At 43.1% G+C, this 22,006-nt stretch overlaps 1 protein-coding gene across 2 annotated transcripts in view; it reads right to left on the reverse strand.

Moving 5' to 3' along the window:
• Positions 1-21,233, reverse strand: part of LOC138298754 (zinc finger protein 34-like) — a 298,592-nt gene extending 277,359 nt beyond the window's left edge. For both annotated transcript variants that reach the window (XM_069236900.1, XM_069236899.1), the window contains exon 1: positions 21,043-21,233. In XM_069236900.1, coding sequence (XP_069093001.1) covers positions 21,043-21,066 — 24 coding nt within the window. In that variant the 5' untranslated portion in view covers positions 21,067-21,233. The remainder of the gene's footprint in view (positions 1-21,042) is intronic.
• Between the last annotated feature and the right edge of the window lie 773 nt (positions 21,234-22,006).

The following is a 22,006-nucleotide window of genomic DNA, read 5'->3' on the forward strand; positions in this document are numbered from 1 at the left end:
GCTAAAACAAAATCTCATTTTTACCACATTTCTGTGTGGGATCACCGCACCGGGACAAATTTCCTACCACTCAACGTTCCCCTTAGTCTCCTGGTAAAAATGATACCTCACTTGTGTAGGTGGGCCAAGTGTTTGTGACAGGCAAGAGCCAAAAACACGTCGAAATTGAGGGGGAACCAAAGTGGGTCCAAAAGGGCAGTTTGAAACAAAACATTTTAAGGCTGACAAGTGCAGCAGAAATTTTATCGGTATAGATGAGACAATGCTGGGTGGTAGGAATTTTGTGGATTTTCCTGCAGATTCCGGAAGGTTCCATCACAAAAATGTGTGCTTTTCAGCAAAGTTGGAGATTTGCAGGGCACTGTGGGTAAGGAAATGGTGCGGGGTGCACGTGAAGCACACCACCCTGTGGATTTTTCTACATGGCAGCGTCCCAAAGTAAAAAAAAGTGCAGCTCTCACCATTCCAATTGGGACGATTTTGAGAGTTACCAAGCTCTCATGGGCCAAATGTAAAACAAAAACCCAAAACATAAAATGTCCTCTTGCTTGCCATGGGATAAGATGTTTTAGTGTGCGGGAAGAGCTGAATGACTGTTAGCCCCTTCAGTTCGGGTGAGGGCATAACCAGACCCATACTGGTTGGTAGTCACCACCCCACTATTTTTTTTATTTTTTATTTCATGGCATCTAGTAGACTTTCTGCCCCCTGGGGTATGGATCGGGGTAATTGCCCCACCTGCCCACTGGTGGGCAGAACAATTTTGGCCCCATTTATTTGGGGTTGGGGTATGGCCATAACCCCACCCTCTCATTTTGAAAAAAAAATCTTCCTCAGTCTCTGGTGAGCTTTCTGCCCTGGGCCTTCCAAAAATAGGCCAATCTGCCCCCAACGGGGGCAGACATGGCCAACAGTAACGTGTCCCCATGGGGAGCAACCTTTGCCCAAGGGGCTGCCCCCCCCAAACAAAACACACACATACACACACACCACTCCCTGGTGTCTAGTGGTTTCTGCCCCCCTTGGGGGTAGATTGGCCTAACAAAAATAGGCCGATCTGCCCCCAAGGTGGGCAGAAATGGCCTAAATACAATTTGCCCCCCAGAGGAGCGAGCCTTGCCTGAGGGGTCGCTCCCTATACATAAAAACATAAAGTAAATAAAAATATAAATATATCCCTGGTTACTAGAGGGTTCTGCCCCCCACCCACCACGCAGAGGCAGATCGGCCTAATTATATTAGGCCGTTCTGTCTCCGGGGGTGGGGGGAGAAATGGCCTAAAAATAATATGGCCCCCTAGGGGGCCACTCCCTTTATTGGAAAACACAATGAAAAACAAAATCCCTGGTGTCTAGTGGGAATTTCTGCCCCCGGGGGGGCCGAAATGGCCTAAGCACAATTTGCCCCCCCAGGGAGCGACTGTTGCTAAGGGGTCGCTCCCTGCACATAAAAAAAAAAAAAAAAAATCCCTGGTGTCTAGTGGACATTTCTGCCCCCCCCCCCCGGGGACAGAAATGACCTGTAAATTATTTGCCCCCCTAGGGAGCGAGCCTTGCCCAATGTGCCGCTCCCTTTATCAGAAAACACAAAGAAAAAAAAATCCCTGGTGTCTAGTGGGTATTTCTACCCTCCCCGGGGGCAGATAGGCCTAATTATATTATGCTGATCTGGCCCCGAGGGGGCAGAAATGGCCTAAGCACAATTTGACCCCCCCCCCAGAGTGACCCTTGCTAAGGGGTCGTTCCCTGCACATAAAAGAAAAATAAAATCCCTGGTGTGTAGTGGGCATTTCTGCCGCCCTGGGGGCAGAAATGGCATAAGCACAATTTGGCACCCCAGGGAGCGACCCTTGCCTAAGGGGTCGCTCCCTGCACATAAAAGAAAAAAAAAAAGATTCCCTGGTGTCTAGTGGGCATTTCTGCCCCCCCCGGGGGCAGATCGGCCTAATTATTTTAGGCCGATCTGGCAGAAATGACCTAAATATTATTTGCCCCCCTAGGGAGCGACCCCTGCCCAAGGGGCCGCTCCCCTCACGTACATTGAACTAGTAAATCGAAATGCTCAGAGTGAAAGTCTTTCCTTTCTTCCGATGTCTCTCCCGCCCCCCTCCTCCCGAGCGGAACAGAAATGCTAAGCATTTCTCTTCCACATCACGCTGGAAGCTTGAGGCGACCTCTAATGAGGTCAGCACACGATCACGCGCTGACGTCATCAGACGTCACAGGGGTGGTTCGGGGGGGGTCGGGGGTGAAAGGGGAAGCGATTCACCTTTCATCTCTGACGGGGATTGTGGGTGGGAGGCCCACGGGAGCGCTAGCGCTTCCCCCGTGGGCCCGGTGCAGGACGAGGTGGTCTCGTCCCAGGCACACAGGAACCATGTGCTGGGACGAGACCACCTCGTCCAAGGCACCCTAGGGGTTAAGATACAGGATATCTAGCAAGAAAATCAATAAGAGAACGGTTGAGATGAACGCGGTCTCTCACTATTGTAATGCAAATTAAATTAACGTTACTGAGAGCGTTAATGTGAGAAGAGAGAGCAGGAGGCGTGACGCCCCCATCTGCTGCTTTCACAGCAACTTGCCTTTCCATCCCCGGTGTTGCTTAATGTATTGGGTGTGAGAAAGGGCTTTTGTTAAAAGCTTACAGCCCGCTTTAGTACGACTCTGAGCAGCCACATGTGACGCTACTAAAGAAGATGCAGGAGGGACGCCACAGTTTCATTGAATACCCCCAGCAACTACTGAACTCAACAAGTACGCTTGAAATGCCTGCAGTCACAGGGAGATTAGGTAAAGGGTGGAGGACAAACAAAAGAAACACAGCACAAGCTGTGCAGGCAAAACCTTAAAAAAACTTCCACAAAAGCAGAAGGACAGGAGTACTTGGGCCCTGGGACACAGATAAGAAGGATCACATGAAGAGCAACAGGAAATAGTATGCTATAACCAATAGAAATTGAGGAAAAGTAGGTGGCAAGCATGCAAACCAATGAAGAGGAAGGATGGAATGTAAGACCATTTTAATATTTATATAAAATACAATAGATTCCACAAGCACAGTGCAAGCGCTGTGCATGCGAAACCTAAAAAAGGTGTACACACATTTGCAAAGTTTAACAATATGAGGCTATATATAATTCTCCCAGAATGCTCTCTGATTAAATGCAGATATCTGCAGAAACTTGAAAGCAAGGTTGACGATTCTTTGCTTTCAAAATAAAATTGAGGAAAAAAATGCAACTAGGAAAAAATGTTTAGCCTAAACTACTGTGAAATTTAGGTACCATTTCTTGGAAACATAATTTAGTAAAATGTATAGATGCATGCTTGTATTTCCAAAAAAACGTATTCAAAGTGGAAACTCACTGTAACCAGATTGAACAAGATTATGGGAAGCATGAAAATAAACAAGCATTGGCAAACCCAATAGGTATGACACTGGTGGTCAGTCATTGGTTTTGTCAATGCGTGCCTTATTTTGACATGGCTTTTGTAAAACTTTATTGTTATCGGAGCTGCTGAGCCATTACCATTGTAACAAACATTGGCAAATAGCAAAAATATGCTTGGTCTCAAAAAGCACACATTAACAAAGTAGTTCCTGGCACTGAACAAAACTACTTTGTGTGCCAATATGCTCCTTGCAAATGAGCAGATTGCCAACCAATAGATGGACAGAGAGAGTTTTAATAAAAACAAAAGGTTTTGATTAAATGTAATTAGGGGCTGAGTTCTTAAAGAAAGTCACAAAAGTGCACCCAGGTCATATGTCTTTGCATAAGTACAGATTAACGTTTTTCATGAACTCACAAGAATTTACAGAAGCAGACCAGAAAATCGTACTCCTAGAAAGTATTTCTGAGGTGTATTTTAGCACGAGCAAATATGAATGTGTAGATTTACTCAGATGAAAATCTGTTGGGTGTTTACAAGCTCACTTTCTTTCCAACCACTTTTTTCCCAACCATGGGAGAAGCTTTAATTCTGCCCTTGTCAGGAGTAAATTTCCAAACATACAGGTGAGTAGGGTTGCACAGACTCAAAAGGGCATTCCAACCTTGGAACTATTGCTTACAGATACCTCCAAACCCAGTAGTAGATCTTCGTACAGGTGGCAAAATTTAAAAATTGTTAGTATTAAAGCTATGGTATTAGCCCTGGCATAATCAGAGAGGCTATTGTCGGAGCTCTTATATAATGAAGTTGCTGCCATAACAAGAAGATTTATAAGCAATTTGTCCCATGAAAAAGTAGATATTTTATCATATTCCACACCCCTGATTACGCCAAAACACTTTTACATTTGGCAATAAAGGGTACAGAGGAAAGAGATATCTAGATTTATAAACATCAGGGTGTATTACTCAACCATGTATGTACACGGGGCACAGTTTTAGCTGCCAAACAAACATCATTATTATGCTTAGTCACAGATAGGCATGCTTTAACCACAAGAATGGTAGTGTTTATTTGCAGCTATTGGCACGTGTCTGTAAGCCAAGGCTTTCTTAGACATGACTTATGGTGCTACACTTTAGTTTTATAGCTTCCCTAAGGCCATGGACGATCCAGAGATGAAAATGTAAACGAGTTTTGCCAGGCCACTGACTTCTACCTTACGGTGGCTTTTTCAACTGGGCAGAGCCACTAAAAATTGTCTGTCAGCTTGGACCAAAGTCAAAAGTTTTGAAACTGTAAAAAATGCTGAATTATCTGTTGTCACTGGGAATACATTATTTAGAAGTTAATCCATGTATTATGATGACATCCGTTTCTAAATAACTATGAACAGCTGAGGTGCCCATTCACGGTTAGGCAGCTGATGGTCGTTGGACTCTGCCAATCGGCTTTCTGTCTGATTACAGGCGCTTGGTCCAATATAGAGATTATGAAAAGGCATTGTAGGTTTTGTGGATCCAAAATCAAATAATTTCACTATAGTTTATTGCAGTGTTAATATTTCTCATTTTGCAGATCTAACTTGTCAATCTGACTTGAATGTATTTGAAACTAAAATTCAAAACACTGAAATTATGCTATTACAAATCCTTATGAACATTACACCCTAATTTTCTCCAAGTACTTTGGTTATTGTCTATTTTGTGTAACAAATGTGAATAATGTATTTTCTTCTATTCTGGTTCGTACATTTATATGGCTAATGTCACCTTTGAAAAAACAGTTAATAACTTAAGTAATCTCAATTATACAAGATTTCAGCTGCCTCTAGATTTGTTGACAAAATCTGATCTTTACATTCAATGAAAACTTTTAATTACTCAAATACTTCTACAACCTGTCACAGAAACTGTATATTGTAATTGTTCTTTATCTTTGGTCAGCTCTACCAGTAAAAACAGTGCTAGCTTTGTGCTATGCTTCCTTGTGTGAGTAGTAGTTAAAATGTACTGCAGCTACTGTTTGAAAAGTTTGGTATGTTCTCAAAATTGTGTTCTAGTACACATTTGAGTGGGTAATGTATATACGTGGGTGCTATGCATCAGTAGGATATACTTTCTTGTGAAATGGGTTGGGACAGTTGCATTTCTCCCACTAAGGGCACCTCTCAGATTTTAGACAATGAAATCAACTTGGAAATATAATTCCTCTGATTTGATGCCACTTCCCACCCTCTTCAAATCTGTCCCGGTTTTTGAGGTACTGAGAGTAACACAAAGTAAGAAGTGTGAAACAAAAATAACCCCTTTTGTAGACCTCTTTATCACTGCATAAAACCAATTAGGGTCTTGTGGAGACAGGAGGGTCCACAGATGGAATGGAAAATAGAATTCCTGAGCTCTCATTTCCCCCTTAATCAACAAGGGCCCTTCCTTCTTCTTTACTCTTGCATCCCTTATGGATGCTGATGTTCCTGCTCAAGGAACACAGCTCTGTTGCTACCCTATGGTAGAAATGAGTTCAAGAGATAGTTATGCCATATTTTTGCCCAAAGGAAAAGGAACATGCAGGTGCAAGAGTACCTTCCCTTTGACCCTGATCTCAGGCTTAACACATCGATTAACTGATGATGTCTATCAGTAAATATATCAATTGGGTCAGTTTCACAATAACCCAAACTTTCAGCCCTGGTGCTTGTAAGTAGGGTTGGGCAAATGTATATTTCCAATCTGTGGACTGGCTGATGCAAATTCAATGGAAAGGTGCATTCTCCCACTGGATTTGCTTTCGCCTCTCACCACTGAAAAAAGGAAGAGGGCTGATTTGGTCCTCTGTCCTGTAATTACTATTGTCAGACCTTAAACCAGAGAGCGGGCAATCATAAGTACAAGACAGACACTTCTGCTATGCTTCCCCAGCTGCACAAGTTTCCAATGCAGCCACGGTGGAAACATATGGTACGGTCACCTGACTCAATGGAGATAGGTGCCGATTAATGCATGTGACGCACAGTTGGAGACAGAGGATTAGGTATTTAGGGCCTCATTTAGAGATCAGCGGATGTGTTGCCCCATGACAAACATGATGGATATCCTGTCTGCTGTATTACAAGTGCATTATATCCAATGGTACTTGTAATACAGCGGACGGGATACTGCTCATGTTTGTGATTGATTAACCCATTCGCCTAATTCAAGCCCCAAGTCCCTTTTCATTCACAAAATTTAATGCCAATTTCTTTGATTCCCCACACCCTTCAAAGTCCTTTCTTTAACGTACCTGTGTTGGCGCTGGAGACAGCAGTGGTGGAATTATTTGGAATCAATTTCCTTTATCACTATTGATGGGACAAGAAACTTAATAATAAATCTGCCCTGTCTTGGCACATACACCTGTTAAATCTATAAATACAATGTAGGAATAGGTCTGACATCAAAACATCAGGCCAAGTGTAAATACCTACTCAAGTGAGTAATGGACACCATGCGATGGAAAAGGATCTTTTTGAGAGATACTAGGAAAACCAGTTGAGTGTTTGGTTCACTTGAGCCCTTGGTTATATCAGTGATGAATGTATAATCATGGATATAATGTATGTATGAGTAGTGTGGATGATGACATCAAATGCAGCTGAAAGTAATGTCAAAGAATGGTAGCAGGGATGAGAGTGTTTTATGGTACACAGACGTGATGAAGATGGACGTGTGACAAAGTGCAGTTTCAGTGGAACGCATTGTTTAAAAGCCAGGGTGAAGAGGGTTTATAAAGCTAGGTTTTACAGATGAAGTGGGTTTGTGAAATTGGAGAATAGTGTGAAGGGTTGGATAGATCAGTAATTGACTTCTTGATTAAGTAAATGACAATAGCTGATGTGAAGCACTGCAGGGGAGTGCTGAAACTGAAAGAATATTTAATAAGTGATGTCAGGCAGGGTATGGTGTGTAATGACAGGACAGAGGTTTGATCATTTTGGGGCTGAAAGAGTCAAATGATGCTCAAGAGGTGTTGGACTTCTTAAGCAACAAATGAGTTCAGCTGAAGATGTCAGGGTGCTAGTTTTGTAATGTTAATGGAGGTGGATGGCATAAATGTGGGGATGGAACTGCTAAAAGTAAGTCTAAGGTGGTTCTAAAGTTTGAGATTTTAGAGGATAAGTATAATGCAAAGCCTGATGCTGAGAGGAAGGACTAACGGCCTCAGTACTAGTGTGAAGGTCTGAGGACCGCCACTCTCGCGGTGACGGTCGGACCACCGCACTCCAGACGGTCCGAACACCACATTACAACATGGTTCCCGAAGGGCTGATGGCAGTCTGAGTTGTACTCCGCCACGGCGGCGCTGAACTCAGCGCTGCCTGGTTGATTACAACTCAGCTTTCCACCAGCCTTTCTATGGCAGGGTCCCTGCCATGGAAAGGCTGGTGAAAAGCCGGTGGCCAGAAGGGGATCCCTGCACGGGCAGTGCAGGGGCCCCTCTGTCCAACAAGTGCGCATTCACATGGTGCTAGAGTGCTACGGTAATAGAGCCAAGACCAATATCGTAACACTTTTCCCACTGGTCCGCTCGGCGGGAACGCATAATACAATGTTACAGCTGGTTAGCCAGGAAGGGGGGGGGACATTCTAATACGCTAGGGGGGAGGAGGTCACTGGTCTAATGGTGGCGTCCTCCTTGTGGCTTTGGCAGTCCCGTGGTGGCACGGTGGGGTTAGAAACTGTTGACAGTGGTAGTAAATTGATGTTGGTGGAAGTGTAGGGAGGCTTTTAGATGTTGAATTACTCAAAATTAGCAGTGGTTAGTCTCATAAATGTTCAGTGGCTTTTCATTTTCACCCTTTGTGAAAGAGTGCCCAAATTATAGTCATCACAAGAGCAAATAGAGGAAAATACCCATCTAAAGTTAAGGAGATGGAGTGGTTTTGGGTGACGGTTATTACAGGATAATGGTTGTTAAAGTCTGTTCTATGTTATCATTAAATTTGGTGAGTGAAGCAGAGGTTCAAGGGTGATGTGCAGTTGCCAAGAAAGGATGGTGAAAAACCAAGTCGTTGCCTAAGAACGGATACAACATCCTACCAGGCCAAACATGGCAGAGCTCTGGGAACTATTTTCTGTCAAGTATGTGACTGAGAAAATGTTCAAGTAGTCCACCGAAATGATGTTATAATAACTATATGCTCTGTATTATAAGGAACAGCTTAATATTACTTTCTGTTTTTAAAAAGTTCAGACAATCCCACCTACCAGCTGGATAAAAAGAGTGTGTTTTTCTAGCTTTCTAGTTTAGCACACCCAAATTGTTGTTTATTATAATTAAGTATCTTTAAGGATTATATCGCAGCGGACAGAGCTGGGCCCCAACATACGTTATAAACTGGATTCCTGATGTAGCGTCATCGTAAGACTGACCAAGAGATGAATGACTATGAATGTACAGTACTCTCTCAAAATAGGGATTAGGGTATACACCCTGTGACACATGCACTCAGTATTTCCACAGATCAAATGTACTAATAGACACTAACTAGCAAGAGTTTACAAGGTTTTCTCTTCTACCCCTTGCATACAGAAGTTCCTTTCATCATGGAAGTTTAGTTCAGGTTGGTTAACGTGAGACTAGCATATCTCCCTGTGAGTACACGAGTGCCTTGCATTTGCCACCCTATATTCATTATTACAAACTAAAACAGATGGCTGCGAATAAGCTTCCAAAACCGGCGCTCTGAATTGTATCTCTAATTATAAACAGCATGCAACGCTTCATCAAAAGGAAAACAATCCTTTCTATGAGTTCATACAGGTAACAAACTTGACAGACACGGAAAATTAGATTTTACCAAGAGAGTGGGTGGGAAGTGTGCTATAAGGCAGTAGAACACATGACTACACTGCATAACCTTATATTCCTCTGGACCACAGAAAAGGAGAAGCAGTGCTATTAATCCCTTGCAATGGTGTGGAGCTGGAATGATCACCTGGGTAGATATATGTTTTCAAACCTTAGGCTGCAGAATTAAACATTGATAATTGGATCAATATATACACCGGTTGTAGACAAGCCTGGCTTCTTAACCACATTATCCAGACTTCTCCATTCATTTGGCATGACTAAGATACTCATGGGGGGCTGGAATCCACCACTTGACCTGATCCTAAATATATCAGGTAGACTAGCTATCAGTCAAAAAACAGGTTCATTTTAGATGACATAATCAAAGACCATGCCTTAATAGAACCATGGAAACTACTACATTCACGCAAAACGATTACACTTACATACTATTATACTTCAAGTCATGTGTTCACAGCACCAATAGATTACTTTGTTGTTACAGCTACGATAAAAAGTAATTTAGTAACTACGTCTAACACATCAATTAGCACATTAAGTAAAGATTTAATCAATACAGACCTAGAATTTACTTTATTGAAATAATCTGCTAGCCACTGGTGCATGAATATTGCCCATACAAACTCCCCAAAGACAAGGCCTGACTACATTCCTATTTAAAGGTTTATTCAGAAGGAACGGTAGTCTCAGCACAATTGCAATGGGCTGCTGGGAAAGCATGTCTACAGACAACCTAATGAGAGGCTCATTGAGTTGTAAGATGCAAAGAACTGATGGAACTGTGGGAACTGATTTAGGTCAAACATCACTACAACTCTCAAGCTAACTCAGCCCCTTTTAGGCTGAAACAACCCCTTTATGAAAGAGGTAAGGAAGTCTGAAGGATAAGTGCATCCCAACTGAGGCAGGTTGACTCTCACAGATTGATCCCTGCTCTTAGGAACACACAGAACATACTAGTAACAGCTCCACAAGATATCCGGAAGGAATTAACTACATTGTATGATTGTTTATACACAGCCGAATAGGCTGATGGGCACCTTGAGGAAAGAGAGTTTCCAGGAAAGTTAGTTATACTACATCTTTCAGCCGACCAAGCTGCTATAATAGGGGGTGATATCATGGACAAGGAGGTCGCCAAAACAAAAGACTAGAGGCAACTTGCAAGGCACCTGTGTACAACAGGTTACCAGTAGAGTCTTATAAAAGAATTAAACTGCTGGAGGTAACACTGTTAGGAAACACTTCCAATAGGGACAGACTTTTATTAATACCGAAGCCTGGCAAGGACGTGTTGCAGTGTACAAATTACAGGCCAATATCTCTCATCAGCTCTGGCGTAAAGATACTGCCAAAAAGTCTATCTACTAAGAGTCAAAAACTGCATTCTGTCATTCATTCACCTGTCCTAAGTATGGTTTTTGCCAGGACAATCATTGTCGAATCACTTAAGAACACTCTCCCACTTCTTATGGCAGACCAAATATATTAAGGATGACAAAGTCTTGATATCGCTGGATGCTGAAAAGACATTTGACTGAGTAGAGTGTGCATGCCTGTTTCAGGTAATGGAAGAAAGGGCTCTGGGAAACTCTTTCAGTGGCAATGTCTGTTGACTATATATACGAACCTTAAAGCCTCAGTGAACTACGGAGGGAATTCCTCACCCTACATTAACATAAGAAGTACTAGATAGGGTTGCCATCTCTTTCCTTTGCTATTCCTGAATGCAAAGGAACCCCTGGCTATTGTCATTCATATGGACCAGAAATACAAGAACAGTGGTAGGGGAACATAAAGAGTTATAGTGTGCAGATGACATCTTAGTAACTCTCTCAAAAGCATTTGATTCCACACTGGCCTTTATGTCAGTGAGTGATTCTTTCTCTGAATTCTTAAGCTACAAGATTAACTGGTCCAATTCGAGGCACTACCAATGACCTCAGAAATTACTAAAGCCTCTATAGGTGACTCATTTAATTTGCTGCAGGAAATACTAAAATTTCTTGGTGTTGGTGGATAAGATTAAACCTGAATCTGGCACCTGGTATGAACTGCAATTGTCCCTGTGGGGAAGAATTCAGATAGTGAAAATGAAAGTGACACAGAGGTTTAATACTATATCTTCAGGATGATAGCTATGAGAATACTGCTAGCAGGTTGCAGGAAATAGATGATACTATTAGGGGGTTTATTTGGGATGGAAGTAGGCAAGTATTCAAAGTGTCCAAACTGCATGCCAGAAGGAATGCTGAAGCGTTTGTTCTTCCATGCACTAAGTCATACTGGTTGTCATCCCAGCTGGCCCAGGCTGTGCAAAGACATGAAGATAAACACCGCTGCGGAACTATATGGAAAAATATTTATTTGGGGTAACAGGCGAGTTGCCGTTATTCTACACCAATCACTTGCAAACCCAACTAACTCTTAATCTGATCATTTATGTCTCACATTCTGCCTGGAAGATGCAATACCAACTACTACTGCCCTCTGATACCATCCATTTACAGGCCCCCATATGGAGAAATATAGTCACACAAATCAGAAGGGAAGAAATTGAATGGTCCATATGGAGAGACAACGGATTACAGTACTTCGAAGGCCTGTTTCAAGAGGGTGGCAATGTACCATTTAAAACTCTTATCCAAAAATATGGCCTACCATACTAATACCAATGGAGGTGTCTGGAGATTTCCCACACTCTTAGGGATATGTTGGGTGCCCAGCCTCACATGCTTGAGATTGGGAATGAGAATAATATTCTGTGGTTAGCCAAGAGTGTTGCTGGGGAGAGAGTGAGTACAAGTGAATGGTTGGAGAGAAATGTGACAATTAAGTTAACTTGTTGAGATAAAGACTGAAATCAACTATAATAATGATCCGATTCCCCGGATATAACCTAATAGTCTCTGCATATGTGGATGATACTTTAATATATATTTGTGACCCCAGGCACAACCTCACGCCTGCGCTCCAAGAGGTTTCAATATTTGGTGCTCTTTCAGGTTTGCGGATTAACTGGGATAAATCTATAGTGTTCCCCCTAAAACGGACTACGATTCCAATAGAAATGGATTTTCCCCTCAAGTAGGAAACAGGCTTGGTTCGCTTCCTAGGAATTCAAATTCACACAGATCCCACGACAGTCAGTTAGGGTAACACAATACAAAAACTGATAGAAAATGTTGAGGTGGATTAGGCTACCGCTGTCTCTAGTGGGATGCATAGCTCTCCTGAAGATAGTGGTACTCCTACGGTTTCTATTCCTCTTTCAGAATCTCCATATCCTGCTGCCGAAATCAATCTTCTCCACTTTGAGGACTCTTCTTATCAGACTTGCATGGGCAGAAAAGCAGCCTAGGGTGCAGTGGCGGGTACTAATGCTGCCATATGAGATGGGTGGACTCAATGCACCCGACTTAGAGACATATTATAGAGCAACACACTCCATGTTCACACATCCCTGGATACACGGTCCCTCTGAATTGCCTTACCTTAAGTTGAAATGGGATATGTCGGCTCTGCACCCCCTTGCATGTTAGCTGATTCAAACCATCCTGTCTGTGTGCATGGGGTCTTTAATTCTCTAAATACGACTACTCACGCATGGCACTGTCTTACGGTCTGACAGGCACTTTCCCAGTTATATTCTCCTCATATACTGACTGAATGGTAAGCCTGATTCCCGCTGGGGTGACATAAGAACATGGTTGCCACACTTCGAAAACTGGGCATTAAGACGATGGGAGACTTCTTTCATGAAGGCACAATATGCACCTGGGCATCCATCACTCAACAGGTACGAACAACAATCCCACTCATGCAATATCAGTATTATAGGGCCCATCATGCTATGCGCGCACTACTGGGGGACGATCTGCTGAAACCGCCTGATTTGCAGGCCCTCTCCATGGTTATTGAGGATATTCAGCCCTGTAAGCTAGTGACCACACTTTACACCCATGCTCAGGAAGCACGAGGGGCACGGCTGATGAAAGCAAGGGCGGAATGGCAAAGGGACTTAGGAATACACTTAACAGATACACAGTGGCAATACTGCTGTTGCATGACTCGTCACTTATCACTCAATGGAAGGCACTGCCTGATTCACTTTAAATACATCAATAGGGCATACTGCACACCCATTAGGCTATTCAAGTTTGGACTGCGCGACACAGCAGATTGCCCCAGATGTGGGGGGGGGGTGGGGGAGGCGGGCTTTCTGCAGATGACGTGGACTTGCCCAGGCATACAGTGTTTCTGGGATTGTGTGTTTGTTGCGCTGGAACACACTTTGGGGAGCCGGCTGGAGCGCTAACCACTCTTTGCCCTCCCGGGTTATGATCGAGATGTGGCGGGGGAAGACCGGCGCTTGGTGTCCATGGGTGTGCTCCAAAATGCAGGGTGGTTATGAGATGGGATTGTGGCCCCTTGCTGACCTTAAAAGAATGGCATTCAGATATGCTATATTGTAATACTCAGACAGAGAATGGATTAATTCCTCCGAAAAATCAGCCCAAACAGTACTGGGAACCCTATCAGAAATATTTAATTGGAAAGGAGACAAGAGAGCCAGAGGGCAAATAAGCGAGTGGCATTAGTGTGTGTGTGTTGTGCAGATCAATTGCTTTCTCTCTGGTGTGTTACTGGTCTTATATTAATGTGACTTCACAGCACAAATTATTGCATTGAGGGGATTTGGCTGCAACCCATATGTCAACATTGAAACGTACTGCTATATTTGACCCCGCTAATAGTATATGGTCTATATGTATGAGACTGCTTCAAAGTCTTATTTGTACTACAAGTTTGTAATCGGGTGAGATGTAACTGTCGCTTGTTTGAGTTGTTATAAATGCAAAAGCATAATAAAAAAACTATAATGATTATGGCAATTTTGGGTAATATACTGTCTAAGATGAGTGAAGAATGAATCAACAGTGCTAGTAGGGTGATAGATTACCATGATGCAGGCAGTGATGGAAATGGATTCCATAGTAGATGGTGAAGGCTCAAGAACAGGGATAGGGACAGTAGTGAGAGATTTGCTGTGAGGAAGCCAACATCACTACCACCCCTACAGACGTTTTGTGGCATGCATGAGAGAAAGTGGTGTATTGTGTGGAGAGCAGATGGTGGGTCTGAGTCTTTTGAATCAATCCATATTTCAGCATTAACTGTCAAGTGTGATAGTGGAATGTGAGCATCAAGTCATCAGGGTTATTGGTAGTTTATGGCATTTTGAAAGGGCATTGCATAAGCAAAAGTTTTTATGAGCTACTTAGCAAGGAGGCTGAGAAGGTAATTACTGAGCTAGGGGCTGGTTTGTATGATTGCCAATATGGTGAGTACGAAATTATATAACATTAATGTGAAAGAGGTTTATGATTGGATATAAATGTGTGCTGGGGGAATCACAAAGCTTTACAGTTCTGCAGAAATAAATGACTTACATGTCTTTGTAAAGCTGAAGCGCATTCTGTAGAAGAGCGTTTAGAGTACAGCAACTCAATACTTATGGATGAAACAGCAACTAAAACACATTATTTAGTAATAAAGGGCTTACAGAGTGTGTGTTTCTCCTATCCCCAGTAAGAGAGAAAACACAGGTAGGAGCAAATGTGTTTTCTGGTACAAAGTCACATACAAGAGCAAAACTACATTTTGGTGCAAATGACAAGTAAAAGCAAAGCTTCTTTATGACTTCTCTCTTCAGCCCAACAAATTAATGGGTTGGAATGCTACCACAAGCCAGTTCCAGTCCTTAAGACTTTTTGCAAACATTCCTCCCATCATATTTTGTGTGACTGATGTATCGCCCTAAATGGACAAGCGTATGCCGGATGTGGGTACCCTGTTCACAGTGTCACAGGATCCAAGTGAAACACAAATGAAAATCGAGGCCTAACAAGGTGTTCTTTTCTGGAGGGACTCTCATCTGTCAGTTTGGGATGAACTGTTCCCATGAGGATCATTAGGGTCAGTACTGATTTGCATCATGCAGGTCTTTATATCAAGTGGCACAGTGGGTGCAAAACAGTGGTTGGAATGCTACCTTGAACAACTGTCAGTGGTTAGACTATTTGCAAGCATTCCTCCCATTGCCTTTTATTTGATTGATGCAATGCCCTAAGTGGCCATGAAATGCCCAGACCTGAGTTCCCTGATCACTTTGACATAGGAACCAAACTATAACTCACAAACCAGGTCTACCAAGACCCAAACTGATCAGGGGTGTTATCTAGCATTTCGGGGTGGGCTGTTCCCATGAGGAGCAGGGCCATTACTGATTTGCATAAGGTGAGCCTTTGTCTAGAGTAGTAAGGTGGGTGAAAAACAAAGAGTTGGAATGCAACCTGCACATTTACCAGGGGTTAGATTCTTTCCAAGCAAACCTCGCATCATGTTTTATGTGACTGATGTAATACCCTGAAAGGCAAAGGGTCTGCCCAGACATGAGTCTCATCCTCACAGTGCCATAGGAACCACACTACACTGTACCTCACTGGCGAGGTCTAACAAGGCCACAACTGGTCTGGGATAGCTTGTGTTCCCTTCTGGAGGGGGTCAGTAATGATTTGCATAAGGAGGGGCCTTTATACAGAGTAGAACTGTGGATGAAAAACGATGGGTTGCAATGCTACCCTGAGCAACTTATCAGTGGTTACACTGTTTGCAAGCATTCCTCCTATCACCTTTTGTGTGACTGACATTTATTTATTGATCTAGTAAGCTAAGGAAACTGTCATTAATTCCTCTTTGGGGCATATAAAAAAGTGCCATGCTGGTGCAGTGCACTTCTGCACTGCAATTGTATTATGCCATAAATACAACTGCACTGCTAGATCAGTGAACGCACTGTGTTTTGCAACTCTGTCGATCTGCGTGAAATTGCACTGCATTGGTTTTGCTATATGCAGTCTAGCCTGTTACTACCACCAGACAATTCAAACATTGATATCAGCTGCAACTGCTTGGTGTCTTAAGGTGATGAATGTGTCTCATATTTACAAATTTCTGTGTAGATGGCATATTAGTTAAATGGATCAATCGTAGGTAGAGGGCTGGTCAATGATAATCTCTATAGAGAGCCAGGTGAATCTGCTTACATGAAAGACTTTCAAAATGGCTCTATTATCTTCTTTGGAGTGAAGTGCGACACATGGTATTTTGACATTATGGAACACAATGCCAACCTCTCTTTCTATTACCAGACTGACCCACATAAACATACCATCTTTGCAGCACTTAGCCCTAGAACTTGTCACAATGATCAATACCAATCCCATCCAATCCCACTGCGTGAATAGGTCTTGGATCAGAGTGAGGAACACTAATCATACCCTCTCGAGGTAAAGCTAAGGTGATTGAACTAACCTAACCATCTCTGTCAACAGAACTCTCTTCTGCTTCTCTCCTCCACAGTGCTGCAATGAAACCCACAGAAACCTATCTTCCCCTAGCATCTCAATATCCCTAGCAACACTTCTGTTTCACTCCCATAGGAGCAGAAATTCCAAACTGCAACTCCTTTCAGATCCAATGCTCATGTTCAAACATCAGTTGTACACAGTGGCGGTTAGTGACATCAAAATACAGTGGGGCGGAGATCTACATTCATTAAAACACACCTACATTAAACAATTACAATAAAACACATTAAAATAAAGATCTATGAAAGAAAAAGAAAAAGTTACTTACCTTATTCTGAAGCATGTCCTCGATGCTCTCCAGTTCCTGGCTCCAGACTCCTCTGAGCACGGGGTGACATCACATAGCCAACTACCTTAGCTCATCCAGATGCTGCTCTCATGCTGTGAAGTAGCATGAGTGAAGCATCTGGATTGGATGGAGATGGCTGACTCAGCACTCGGAAAGGCACTGAAGCCCTGTGCCTTCTCTGCAACCCAGCTAAGACACCTCAGTTGGAGAGGTTTGAATTGCGCACGTCAGGCTGGCCGAAGGAAGAAAGCTGGCCAAACCTACATGCGCACTTCAAATGAAGGGGCCGCTCGTCATGGCTGCCAGTAGGCAGCCATGACGCACTGGCCCCGCCCCCACACTCTGTTCGGCAGAGGGTAAAAAATGAAATGGTAATCAAATCATTTACTATCATTTTATTTTTCACTGTTTCTGCAGCAGCGTGTGTGGGGTGGGGGGGTTGATGCACCTCCACACCTATGTAGGAACCACTGCTTGTTTGTACAGTTAGAGGCTCTTCTCTAGCTTGAGCTCCTAATTTTCAGAATTATGCATAACTGAGAGGAAGCTCAGGGGCAGATTAAAATTAATTGTTCACCTGTGACGCCCACCTGGCACATGCTTTGAAAAGTTGGGACTCCATAATGAATCACTCTGTCAACCATGGTCGGTAATTCAAGGTCAATTCTGGCCTCAAATGAAAAGACTCAGGAAAGTGTATGTGGTATTGTTTAAGCAGTTCAATGACAACTTTGGAAGTTTTGTTTTGGATCTTTTGTAGTCACTTTCATATTTTTCAGGCTCATTTGTAAAGGGAGGTGCATTAATTAAATGTGGGTGCCACTATGGCACTGGTTACTGTCACCCACTGTACCCGCTTGAAGGGGAATCTCTGTGCCCTCTTAAAGTGGAGGCTTGGATGCCACCTACACAGTGAAGGTGGACAGGCTGCTTTAAACAAATGGTCTGCCCATCACTGACACGCTTCGTCCAGGCCAGGCGTGAGTTCGTAGCTGCCCTTTAGGCAGCAGATTTACTGTTACAGTCTGCACTCAGCTCAGCCATTTAAATGGTGCATGGAGACACAAACAGGGACAGTGGTCCTGATATATAATGTTAGTCCTGTAGGAAAGTGCCTCTTTTGGCATGGTTACACCCCCACTTTTTGCCTGATAGCTGATGCTAACTTGAGTGAGTGTGTGCTGGGATCCTGCTATAAAGGCCTCAGCACCTGTGTTTGTCCCCTTAACTGTACCACAATTGGCACACCCCTGGCACTCAGCTAAGTCCCTTGTAAGAGGTACCAGTGGTACCAAGGGCCCTGGGACCAGAGAAGGTCCTTAAGGGCCACAGCATGTATTGTGCCACCCTAAGGGACCCCTCACCAAACACATGCACATTGCCATTGCAGATTGTGTTTGTTGGTGGGGGGGAAAAGGTAAAGTCGACATGGCATCCCTACCTGGGATGCCATGCACCCAAACCATTGTCTGTGGCATAGGTAAGTCACCTCTCTAGCAGGCCTTACAGCCCAAGGGAACACTACAACACAGGTGAGGGCATAGCCACATGAGCAATATGCCCTACAATGTCCAAGTCCATTCTTAGACATTGTAAGTGCAGTGTAGACATATTGAGTACATGGGCTGGGAGTTGGTCATTACGAACTTCACAGCTCCATGACGGCTTCACTGAAGACTAGGAAGTTTGGTATCAAACTTCTCAGCTCATGAAACCCACACTGATGGCAGTGCTGGATTTATTGTAAAATGCACACAGAGGAAATCTTAGAGATGCCCCCTGAAATTCCTCCAACCCTCTAGGGTGTGACTGACCAGCCTATGCCAGCCTACCATCACCAGATACGTTTCTGACCCCAAGTCAAGGGCCTTTGTGCTCTCAGGGGTCGGGACAACAGTACTTCACACCTACCCCCTGACTTTTGTTTTTCTGCCTCAGGGCACTCCAGCTAGTGGAGATGCCCTCCCCCCTTCCCAGACCAAGCCCCACTTTTGGCAGCAGGTCTGGCAGGAAAATTAGTAAATACCAGGAGGAGTGTCCACCCCAGCTGGGACCACCCCTAGGGTGCCCAGAGCCGAGGTGAACCCCTCCTGTCAGAACCTTCCATCTTGCTTTGGAGGGAGATAGCCAATAGGGTTAGGTATGTGCCCCCCTCCCAAAAGGGAGTGGGCACAGGAAGAGTGTAGCCACCCTCAAGGTCAGTAGCCATTGGCTACTGCCCTTTGACCCCATAACACTCCTAAATCTAGTATTTAGGGGCACCCCTAAACCTTGCTCTTACCTGCAAACGAATCCCTTTTGAACACTCCCAGCCTCCCTAAGATTCCACTGGGTGCCCAACACCAACTCTGACCTCTGCACCTGGCTGTCCCAGTGTCGCTGGTGGTGCACCGTGTTGTCTCCCTAAACTTTGCCCTGTGGACACATTAACCCCGCCCCATGACTGTAACAATACATCTAGTACTTACCTGTAAAATGTATTTGTACTTTTCCCCCGCTAGGACTGCATTGCCTTTAATTAAAATTGCACTGCCTGCTTTGGATATTGAATAGTATTACTTACCTGAAAACTGTTTTAACTGTGAATTACAAACAAAGTTTATTTGATACCTGAAAGTGGTACATTCTTGAAACTGCAACAAAGATCCTTTTGGTTTTAGAAATAAAGAAACAAAGTATATTTTTTATATACATAAAACATTGGACTGGAGTTAGTCACTGGGTGTGTGTCTCATTTCTTGACTGTGAGTGTACAACAAATGCTTAGCACTCCCCTAAGAGAAGCCTAAATGCTCAACCACACTACCACAAAACAGAGCATTAGTATGATCTACTTTAACCTCTTAAAGCCTCTGGGGATCCACTGGACTCTGTGCAACTATACCTTACATTGGTATACTATTTATAGACCCAGCTTCCTACGGGTAATAACGACTTTGAACCATACCAACGCAAAAGTCAAAACCTCTTCCCTCCACAGCATGATCATATACAAAACTATCTCTCACTCTTGTTCAATCCACTTCAAGCTTAAGCACAGCTAAACAACTGCAGCAACACAAGAGAAGCAATCTTCTAATCTTCACTCACAAACCACACTCTTTAAAAAAATATAGCAATAACAAGAATACATGGGAGCCAGTAATACCTGTATAAAAGAAATTCACTAATTTTTTTAATTATGTCAAGTTGTGACATCTTTAGTCACCTATAGTAAGAAAACAACATAGTTATCTAACTGTAATAATAAATTATTATAGTTGAGTTGTGACATTATAAGGCGTACTGCTAGAGCCAGCAGCCGGAGGATTGACTTTTTATTATCTTGATCTGTTTAGCTAAAATAAAGAGTGATCAGCAGAAACGAGACATTCATGGCAACAGGTTTATTTTTTGCCACGCTGTTCTTCAGTTCACGAAACATATGATCTCTGCATGTTTGTACATATTCTGAGCTATAGCATTTATTTTTAATTTTGATTTCCATTAAGCTGATTCTAATAACTTTTTGAAAACAAAGTACTAACTTTTTTTTAGTGTGTTTAATTTCGTACTAGATAATCTGCTTTCGTCTTTCTTAGTTAAAACCATACTGTCGTTTTGATATAAAAGAGCACGATTTTAAGGATTTAGGTGGTTTGTTGGAAGGGTGTTGGTGTGCACATATTTTATAACAAACAGAATCCGCTCTCTGTTGTACACTGACATAATACTGCAAGTTACCTCAGAGTTCTATGACTTTATAAAGGAACTTAGTTTCGTTCGTCGTTCGTCGTTCTTCTATGTGATCATGGAATTTCTCAGTGACATGAAATATACTTATAATGTACAGTATGTGATATTTTATCCCATACATAAAGATAAAATAACTAAGAGAACCAGTATAGTCACCGTGTGACATAAAAACACTAGACAGCCCACACTACAAGCCAAACTCCTTCCAAACAAGCACAAAGTAATTGTTTTACGTACCACGTCTTCAAATGCGTGTCGGTGCTTGGTTATATGACTTTAACTACAATCCAAATACCATCTGTTTCACACGAGTCACAAACAGGACACAGCTCACCTTTTCTGAATCCTGTTGGGTCATTTCTTTTCAATTGCAGGTTGCCAACTGGAATGAATAATACCAAATCCCGATCAATGCTTCCCAGCTTGACAACAACAGGCCTGAGAGACTCAATTCTTTCCCTTTCTAATCGAACATTAAGTAACGCAGCTCAAGAGCTGTGCTGGGAATCTGCTAAGGAACCGCAAACGCATGCGCAGGTAAGAAGCGTCCTTGTTGCTGACGCACGCTCGGAGGATAAACACTACTCCCGCGCCTGCGCTAAGGAGCTGATGGCTGTACGTACTCTTAAAAGGGCAATGGATGGTTTGCAGGAACACTACGTTACGTTACACAGTATCAGATTCTTTTGTGTTTTTAAACATAGGGAGATTAAGTAATCAGCCTAAAATTACTGGATGTTGTGCTGCTTCCCGGGCGCTGCTCTAGCCTTGTTTCCTAGTTCTGAAGTGGTCTCTTCCCTGGTTCAACTAGACGGGTGCTAATCTTAAACGCAATTGTCACACGCGAACTACACTTACAGTTCAAGTAAGAACAATCATTGGCGCAGCAATGGGTCTCGTTTTTGGGACTTTATGAGTATTTAGCCAAGCAGCACTTTATCCCGGTTGCTACAACATATACTGTTACTTCATGTACCACACACCCAACAACCCAAAGCCAATTGCCTAGGGGGATCCGAGAGCTATTGGCATTGTCAATGCTATTTTTTTAGCCATGTGTTATGGAATGGAGTGGATGTATTTGGTGTGGAGTGGAATTCTGTTGGTTGGGTTGGAATTGTTTGTTGTGGAATTGTGTGGCGTAGAATTTTGTGGTGTTGAGGGGAGGTATGTGTAATGGAATTATGTGGCATGGTGTGTACTGGAATTATGCGGATAGTAATGATGTGTTATTGAGTGTACTGGAGTTATGTGGAGTGGGTTTGTGTGACATGGAGTGTAATTATGTGTAGGGTTAC

Source organism: Pleurodeles waltl, chromosome 1_2 (assembly GCF_031143425.1).
Source record: "Pleurodeles waltl isolate 20211129_DDA chromosome 1_2, aPleWal1.hap1.20221129, whole genome shotgun sequence".
In the NCBI taxonomy this organism is placed as follows: Eukaryota; Metazoa; Chordata; class Amphibia; order Caudata; family Salamandridae; genus Pleurodeles; species Pleurodeles waltl.